The 10,066-nt window shown below is 35.6% G+C and overlaps 1 protein-coding gene across 1 annotated transcript; it reads left to right on the forward strand.

Moving 5' to 3' along the window:
• Positions 1–36: 36 nt before the first annotated feature.
• On the forward strand, positions 37–8,995 carry LOC115452397 (zinc finger protein 658B). The gene is made up of 7 exons (XM_030180913.2): positions 37–298; positions 3,058–3,252; positions 3,582–3,713; positions 4,858–4,959; positions 5,354–5,455; positions 7,717–7,854; positions 8,373–8,995. The coding sequence occupies exons 1-7, from the start codon at positions 143–145 to the stop codon at positions 8,550–8,552; spliced, it is 1,005 nt and encodes a 334-aa protein (XP_030036773.1). The 5' UTR covers positions 37–142; the 3' UTR covers positions 8,553–8,995.
• Positions 8,996–10,066: the final 1,071 nt, after the last annotated feature.

Consider the following 10,066-nt stretch of genomic DNA (forward strand, 5'->3'; position numbering starts at 1 on the left):
AGACTTTTGCTAATTCAACTTCCGCTGTACAGAAAATAGAAAATCAAGATGGCGTCGACATAGAAAATTAAATTTTTTACATTCTGTGTCTACCTTGCGTAGTCGTTTTTGTTATTGATATCAATTACTAATCTGTGACAAAATGAGCGAGGAAGATATGTTTTACTGCTCATTTGTTAGTATACATTATATTATCTGTGAGTGTGGAGAAACTTTTCCAACAGAGGATGCGTTGAAAATACATTTAGAAAAAGAACATCCACACAAGAAAGAAAGGAAAGAATATAAATGTGGAGTGGTGAGTGACGTTTTGTTTTACCTATCCCGAAATTTAATTTATATAATAAACTTCACTATTCGTAAAAAACATTATTTTACTAAAATAGCACAAGTAAAAAATGTAATATATACAAATTTATCAATTCCGCTGATAGTGTACTGTTTATAATAATTTATATATTTATAAATCTATATTTTATTTTTGAATACTCCAGAAATCATTTTAGTGGGATGAAAATACCTTTTATAGCTTATATAAGTTTTACAACATTTTTAGGTAGACAATACGAAAAGTGAATCTTTAAAAATACCAAAACACCTTAAGCACTAAATAGGCTTTGTCCATCAAAAAATCATAACTTATGCAACATATTTTAAACAAAGGGTATATTATAAAACAGAGCTCTAAGGGTTTTTTTCTCAAAGACCACATTCTAAATTTTGCTGGTTCTGGTGGAACCTCTGCAGCTAAACTTTTACCACATACCACAGAATATGCAAGTGTTTACATGTAATAGCCGCTGAGCTTACAATATTATCTCCCTACATTGATAGGTCAAGCCATTTTAGTTCTTTACTATCAAAACCATACTACATGGTCCCCCTCTTACAAATTGTGAACGCCTATTTCTTGGTTTTTCTAACATAGACTCCTGTCAAGTCTCTCAGTGACTACTTTGGAAATCAATGATGTAAAGCCACCATACTCACCCTTTTATTATCCAGGTCATAAAGACTTCTTAGTTATACTTCATAACACAAAATAAATTGTTTGACCTTCTTAAATGTTTATAAACAATAAAAAGTATACACTATTACCAATGCTTTTTTTTTGTTATCAAACAACATTGGCAGAATTGTAAAAATGATACAGTGAATCACACCAAATAGGAATTTAAACAATGATTTTATTCTTATTAGTTTAGCATAGAGCTTTAGTCAAGTTTGATAAAGTTTTTCTGGTTTTAGTGACATTCTTTAAATCTAGTAGGTCACTTGCAAAACTTTGCCAGGCTATAGATCAGTGTTTCCCAACGTGGGGCCCACGCCCCAGAGGGGGGCAATTTGATAGTTAAGGGGCAATAACAGAATTTTCAGTTCTTCATTATATGTTTTGATTTTCCTTATGATGTTTTGATAACAATTTCATAGTGATTTCTCCTTAAAACTTATCATTTATATTTCTTAAGGGAACAAAACAATTTTTAAAGGTTAAAACGTATGTATGGGGCGCATAAAAATTTTAGAAATGTTAAGGTGTAAATTAAAATTAAATTTAAAAATAAATCAACGAACAATAAATTTGTAAATTTATCGTTCGCTTTAACGGTGAAGGAAAACATCGTGAGGAAACCTGCACATCTGAAAAGTTCTCTATAGGAATTTCGAAGGTGTGTGAAGTCTACCAATCCGCACTAGGCCAGCGTGGTGGACTAAGGCCTAATCCCTCTCAGTAGTAGAGGAGGCCCGTGCTCAGCAGTGGGCAAGTATATAATACAGGGCTGATATTATAAGGTGGGGCATACCCTAAAAAAGGTTAGAAAACACTGCTATAGATGCTATATTATACTGTATAAAATAGTTTCAAGTAATAAAACATGATATATTAATATGTAAAGCAAACTTTGTACCCCTTTTAAGTACATTGTATGTATAGGTAGTGTGAGATTTGGCATCATTAAGTTTATATTGAAGGCTTGAAATTTTATTTAATTTTCGTGTATGATATGTTTTACAAATTTGTATATTAAATTTATTACGTATTAGCGGTGATAGTCTAGTTGGGTGTGGAACAGACTGCAGAGACGAATGTCTGCAGGTTCAAATCCCAAGGGCACTCCTCTGATTTTTCTAAAAATAATTGTGTGTATTTTTGTGAATTATAGCTTGCTTTAACGGTGAAGGAGAACATCGTGTGTAAAGTCTACCTGCACTACAGCGTGGTAGACTAAGGCCTGATCCCTCAGTAGTTAGAGAAGGCCCGTGCCCAGCAGTGGGACAGTATATAATACAGGGCTGATATTATATTTTAAACTTATGTTTTTATCTATTTTTCTATTGCACTGCGCTCGTCACATTATCATGAGTCAATGAAGGTTACCAAGTTTAAAAAACATTAGAATAACAACACGGATTATAAAGTCACCCTAACATGAGGCAATAAGGGATGCCAAATTTAAACATTATTTATTTATTTATTTATTATTAAAGTTGCATCAACTAAGTAACACCATCAAACCTTAACAATAGCATAGATTACAACAGATTTTTGTTCAAATGCTACTTATACAATTATAGATGCAAACGTCAATTCAAATTATAAGTAACAAAGCATTATTACAATTAAATAAAATGAAACAAGATCTAAAAATTAAGCTATACTACGACATATATAAATAAAAAGAAAAAAATAAACAAATAAAACGAACAAAAATACACTATTAAATTAAATTATGCCATAATCTATATAAATTACCTTTTTAACATTGTTTTTAAATCTATAAAGGGGATCAGAAAAGATATCAATATAATAAGGTTTACGAGGATGGACCGATTCATTGTCCTCCTCATTTGCTACGTTAGCGGGTATTATTGACAAATTATGATTTTTTTTATACGCTTGTTTATAAACATTATTAAAGAAAGGTCACGATATATTTGAAGAAACCAAACATATTTTCAACCTTGGACCAACCTTCGGCTGGAATGCCCGTAATAGCAAAAAAGGATGTACCTCCCCTAGACGGAACAGTCCCTAAACCTTAATATATTTTCCAGTGCGAATCAATCTTCCCCACGGAACAACAATGTATCGCCCACTACGAGTCGACTCACATCGACGTGAAGCAAGAACACGACTACGTGGAGAGGGATGAGGAGAGCACCGAACTCGAATATGAATACTATCAGGAACATGAGACGCGCGATACAATTTACAGGGTCGTGTGTGAAGTTTGTGGACAGCTGTATTATGTAAGTACCTTTTTTTCTTCCAAATAGAGTTGCCACCTTTTTGTTTTTTTGATAACAGGGTTCCCACCTTTTTTTGGTTTCGGGGAGAAAGTGCCTTATGACTACCGCCCAGCCTTCATGGGGGGCGACTGGGTTGTGATGTGGTCACCGTGCATTACGACCCGGCGTTGAGCTGCCCGGATTTGAACACTTTGTAATTCAAGGTGTTGGTGTTTCTACTGTTTATCGGTCGTATCGCTTACCATCAGGCGAACGGCGAGATCGTCTCGTCATTCAAAGTAATAAAAAAAAAATCCAAGTGACTACAATGAACTTGACACACTTTTCAGGAGAACTGCAGTCACGAATGTCCATCAGATACAACGAAGAAGTTCACGCCATACAAGATCCAGCGCTTGAAGAAAGACTACAAGACGCGCCCGAAGAAAGTAGTGTGTGAAGTGTGCGGGAAGCATTATGCGGTGAGTGTTTTCAGTTCACCTGCTCAATATTTTTCATATATTTTTATTTTTCTCACACACAGCCATTACAGAAGTATTCCAATGCGACAATGTGGAGTAACTATCACTAATATAAAATAAAAAAGAAAATAAAACATAAAATTATTAAATACTAATTATTAGGTGTAACAATATGGCACGGTTATCGCGCTATCTCTTTCTCACACATGTAGTCTTATGGCCGGTGACACTCGGTGACGTCATAGTTTATTTATTTTAGGTTCTCCAGCAGATGATACATTCAATTTACACAGTAGAAGTATAACCAACTCATTTAAGTAATGCGTATGTTGTTAAATTACACTATTACGTATTATAGAAACATATAAACTAAACAATAAATAGGATTATATTATGTTATACTTAGTAAGCAAATAGGACGAAAAACAAGGATTACTGTCCCTTCCAAATTGTAAAGCTTCATAACTTATTTATTATTGCGTGGATTTTGAAAAATCTCTCTCTGGTATATTTCGGATGATATACATTTTTGTTTAATTTATAAAAAAAATTGCGCCTTAAAAAAAACAATTCAGCTTTATACAGGGTCATTTTGACATCGCGTTACTGAATGAAACCACATACTTATCTACTTGGAAATAGCACTACAATAAGTTACTTGAGCCGTAGATGTAAAATAAAAAGTTTAATGAACGAAATAAATATGAATAAAAAGTTATTTTAATTTTACGCGCCCTAATGCCACTACTACTTCTCTAAGATAATTCGTTGCGGCAGCAACATCATACTTTCAGTCAGAAATACACTCACACACGCCATATTCTCATTAAACTACAAAATGTTAAAAAAATCAGAAAACTAATACCAGGATTTTTGGTGAAAATATTCGTTATTAATGGATGATTTTTGGCACAATGTCAGCAAAGGTGAAGACGAGTATGTGGTTTCATTTAGTAACGCAATATCAAAATGACTTTATATAAAACAATATATGGCAGTATAATGTTCGAACATCAAAATTTGTTTAATTTACAATAACAACTTAACAGATTCACTTCTACCCTTAATAAGATAGTTTTTCTAAAATAAACCTTCTGTAGTTTACTTACGGTACAAAATAAAATATATGACAATATTGTTGCAGTCTAATGCGGCGCTTCGGTATCATCAGCGGGTGCACACTGGAGAGCGGCCGTACAAGTGCTCCGTCTGCGAGAAGAGCTTCACAATGCCGCTGTTCCTACAGGTGAACGAATGAATGAATGGAATTTAGTCAATAGATTATTATATGCGTAAATCGGTGAATGGAATTGAATGAATATATGATTGTAAATGAGTTTGTGTGAGCTGAAAATGACCGAATGATTGAATGAAAGTACGAAAAAGACCGAATGTAATGACCGACTGAATGGATATATTTATTTATTTTATTTTATATGGTTGGATGTTAGTACATGTTTCTGATCATAGTGAAATGGCAATAGCACGTTTACATTTAAAATGTCAATTATGTGTGCTATTTATGAATTATCGTTTGCTTTAACGGTGAAGGAAAACATGCAAACCTGCACACCTGAGAAGTTCTCTATAGGAATATTAAGGAACGGTATTTAATGTTGTCAATTTATTTATTGTTGTAGATCCACATCCGCACGCACACCGGCGAACGTCCGTACAAATGCCAGGCCGAAGGATGTGCCAAAGCGTTCAGCAACAAGGCAGCTCTACTCAGACACGATAGGGTATGTATGAGCGTGTTTTATTACGCCGGCTTGGCTATCTGACTGTGCTGCTGACGGTACGAATGGCGTTTATTTATTTATTTATTTATTGGATAAGGATTGCTAACGGAGTTTAGCTGCTGACGGTACAAATGGCGTTTATTTATTTATTGGATAAGGATTGCTAACAGAGTTTACAATAATTCTTATAATAACTACACATATTTACAGCTATAATAGCTTACGTAATTGTAACTCTGGTTATAAGCAATCACAGCATGAGCCACAATCTTTAAGACAATAGCAAATGCTCAAGTACTTAGTTTATCAATTGTACAGATAACACTATTACAATACTTAAAAAGAAATAAAAAACTATTTAAATGTAACAATTTGCGATAGAGAACTATAACAAATATTTACATAATATTGATATAATATTTCAAATACAAAACAACCGAATAAATATGTATTATGTAGATATATATAAGTAACAGAAACAAAATTAAATTAAACCAGTTTAGATATCACACACACACAATATTACGCATTCATCCCCGAAGGGGTATGCAGAGGCGCAACTAAGGCACCCACTTTTAGCCAAGTGTGTTCCGTCCCATGATGTGATAGGGAGCCTATCGCCATGTCGGGCACAAATTCCAGACTCCGGGCTGATACTGAGCAGAAAAACCCAAATATCACTTTGACCCCGGATTCGAACCCAGGACCTCAGAGCGCTGCCGTACCGCGCATGCAGTACAACTACGCCACCGAGGCAGTCAGTTTAGATATCGACTTTATAAAATACAATAAAATTATGTGCTATTAGTCTCTCGTGTTCATATTAGGGCTTTTAATGGTAAAATTAACAAGAATTCTGTTGTAACACGTTTAATATATGCACCGTAACTAATAACATAAATGACAAGAAGAAAATGTTGCAATCACAAAAAAATACTTAAGAGGTATTATTCGATAACACCATTAATATTTATTATCCAATATCTCGTCTGTGAGAGTCTGGGTAGGTACCACTGCAATGTCTATTTCTGTCAAGCAGTGTGTAGTCACAGTTAGTACATTGTAGCCAGTGTAACTACTGGACATAATGAGACATCTCATGTCTCAGACGAGCGCAGTGGAATACCAAACACTTTGTAACTCAAGGTGTTGGTGTTTCTACTGTTTATAGGTATCGCTTACCATCAGAACGGCAAGCTCGTCTCGTCATTCAAAGCAATAAAAAAAATGCTTTATTCATCACGTAGGCGAACATAATTGCACTTATGATAAGGTTTATGAGAATATTTAATTATTACTTAAATAAAGTCGTTGTAACTACAGACATTTTATATTTATCTATATACAAATGAATCCCTATTTCCCTTGGTCATCGCATCACGCGTGAACGGCTGGACCGATTTCACAATTTTTTTTTGTTGTGTTTGTTATTGTCAGGAGAAGGTTCTTATGAAAGAAAAAATTCAAAAAATTGCGCGGAAAATTAGAAAATGTAAGAAAACTTAACGAAAATATAAATTTTATATAACTGTCAATTGTTTGAAATAACTATCAGCGCTTGACAGAATGCGCGCTGCAAATTCATAGTTAAGACGGGACAACGTCTGTCGGGTCAGCTAGTTGGACATAAAATATACATACTACGATACAATCTGACTTCTACCGTCTTCTCTTTTAGGTTTATTTAAAACTAAGCAACTTCATTTAAGTAATAATTAAATATTCTCATACCTGACTTATCATAAATGCAACTATGTTCGCCTACGTCATGAATAAAGCATTTTATTTATTTATTTATGAACGTCTCGTCAGTGTCGGATTTATATTTTTTATGAGTGTAGGCCACATTATTTCCGCCGCCCCATGTAGGTAGATTTATGTATGTAAGTTTCTAAAATACTTAATGATTTTCCATTTGTTTGTATTATGGAAGGCATTAAAGTTAAATAAACGAATGATTACAGTAGAAACCGGTTATAACGACCCCGGTTATAGCGACGCATCGGTTATAACGACTAAATAGTAAGGTCTTTTTAAATGAATGGATATAAAAAGCGTATCGTTTATAACGACTATCGGATATAGCGTCCAGATTCAAGGTTCCCTTCGATATCGCTAAAACCGGGTTTCTATGTAATTAAATCGAGTGAGCGTCCTCTGAAATCTGCCGCCCCTAAGAAGCTGTTGCCCATAGGCCGCGGCCTATACGGCCTATATACAAATCCAAGACTTAAATAGTATTTCAATATTCGTTGTTCCAGGTGCACACCGGGGCGAAGCCCTACGAGTGTCCTCAGTGCGGCAAGGCGTTCACGCAGTCCAACTCTATGAAGCTACATGTCCACACTGTTCATATGAAACTACCTACCCCCTACAAGAGCAAGAATAGACTGCACATGGTAATTGTTATGGTCTATCAGGCTGTATGGCTGAGAGCCTTTGCCTTGTCCTTAAGGAGTAAATTAAACTAAACAAAGTTTATGGATCTTTGTTTATGGTCTGTTAATTGAGTCCATCGGGGTGGAGTCAAAGGAACCATTTTAGATTTTTGTTTTTTTTTATTCTTTATTTACAATGACGTACATTCTATAGACATGAACGTCCATATAAATCGTACAAAGCGTTATGTAACATTGTTTTTTTATTTTAAAACAATAACAAAGGTATTCAAGCGATTTTCCGGTATTTTGCGTAAAATAATTGTGAATATTATATAAAAAATTGTCACTTTAGAGTTACATAACTTTTGGAGGGGTGCGAGGGCGTACAGGAAAACGTTACGGCGCGTAACATGCGGGGGTGGGGGGTCAAAAATCTTCAAAAAGTGCGTTACGTAATACTTGAAAGGCACCTTAAGTTGGCAACCATATTGGAAACCCTAAAAATTTAATTTCTAATACATAGTTTTATTTCACAGGCAAGAATGCGACAAATGCGCGCCACAGGCGTGCAAACGGAAGACATAGCAGCTGTAGAGAGCATAGTTAGCATACCGGAAACGAGTCTCAGCGAGGCGGAAATGCAACTCTGCAAACCGGAAATCATGTACGAAGTCGATAAGGAGGAAGTTACATACGAGATTGTCTATGAAGATTAGTGAGGAAGACTATTTAGCATATAGCGCTCTTAATAAAATAATGAGCTATTTCAAAATTGTTAATTTGTGGCAGTCGTCGGAAAACTAATATTTGTTTGCTGCCTTTTTTTGAAGTTGCTATAAAATTGAGCTTATTAAAGATAGGTTAATAAACCTATAGCATGAAAAAGGGAAAAAACTAAAAGATCGCAAACAGAAATTGGTTGTTTGTCGATTGCCACAAATTGGCTATTTTGGAATGGGTCATTGTTTTATTAAGAGTGCGATATGGTTAATAAAAACAGCAATAGACTGAGTTGCAATAAGGGTCTTCTTTTAAATTGTAATTCGTAGTTTCGGATGACGGATACGTTTTGTAACTACGAAGTGTTACGGATCCGATCCGTTCATCGCGATATTTCAGACATGGAATTTGTAAGAACTTAGGGGCCTTCAAGTATTACGTAACGCAATTTGGAGGGGAGGGGGGTGTAAAATGTTACGATGCGTTACAGGCGCGGGGGGGTTCGTACAACGCGTAATGTAACATTGGGTTTTTTATTTTAAAACAATAAGGTATTTTACCGATTTTCCGGTACTTTTCGAAAAAAATATTATTTTAAAGTTACGTAACTTTTTGAGGGGGGGGGGGCGTACAGGAAAACGTTACGGCGCGTTACATGGGGGGGGGGGGGGGTCAAAAATCTTCAAAAATTGCATTACGTAATACTTGAACGGCCCCTTATGCTATCTCTTTTTAAAACCATCGGCAAGGATAAAGTTCCATTGCTTTCTACAAAAAAATACGGAGAATTGAAACTACTACTAAGTTAAGGTACAGAACGGTGACGGATCCGAAGTAATTTGGTAGTAGAGTTATATCTGGGGCCTTATTCTCTATCGCGCACGTTATTTTGACAGTGCGTAACAAGCACGTAACACAACGCATCATGTTTAGGACTATAGAAATTTGGCTTACTGAATACCATTCCACGCACATTTCTCAAAGATAACATGACAAGGCCGCGTTACGCGTTTACACTATCATACAGAATAAGGGCCCAGAAGTTTGTTTCTTCGTTTCGGACCGACGTATCGACATTCGTTTATCAAAGTAGACACTGGCGAAGGGTGAAGTTTTCTTAAAGGTAACCCTACAACAAATAGGTATATGAGCGTCGCCAGCTGATGGCCTAGGGGCGCGGGGGGGGGGGGGGTCAAGTTGTTATGGAGAATGAGAAAAGTATGAATTATAGGTAAAGTCGAAAGCAAATGTTCCTCCCGCACTCTCCCTCTCACGCTTTAACAATGACAGAGCAGAGCGTAGTTGAGCGTACGTATTAGGAATGGAATTGGTGAATTCATTCGAGTTTTGGACTCTAGGGGAGGGGGGGTGGTCAGCATTCATTTAGTAACGCAATGTCAAAATGATCCTGTATAAAGGCGGCTTGATTCTTTTCAAAGTAAAAGATCAAATGTTCGTACGCGTGTAAAGGCTGTCTTATTTATCGCATTAGTGTGCGTACGTCTGATTA

Source organism: Manduca sexta, chromosome 1 (assembly GCF_014839805.1).
Source record: "Manduca sexta isolate Smith_Timp_Sample1 chromosome 1, JHU_Msex_v1.0, whole genome shotgun sequence".
Taxonomy (NCBI): Eukaryota; Metazoa; Arthropoda; class Insecta; order Lepidoptera; family Sphingidae; genus Manduca; species Manduca sexta.

Excerpts from the sequence above, each read along its gene's own strand:
- LOC115452397 (XM_030180913.2), top strand. The coding sequence starts at position 143 with ATGAGCGAGGAAGATATGTTTTACTGCTCATTTGTTAGTATACATTAT. Across the intron at positions 299-3,057 it reads AAGAATATAAATGTGGAGTG|TGCGAATCAATCTTCCCCAC; the intron begins GTGAGTGACGTT and ends TATATTTTCCAG. Across the intron at positions 3,253-3,581 it reads TTTGTGGACAGCTGTATTAT|GAGAACTGCAGTCACGAATG; the intron begins GTAAGTACCTTT and ends CACACTTTTCAG.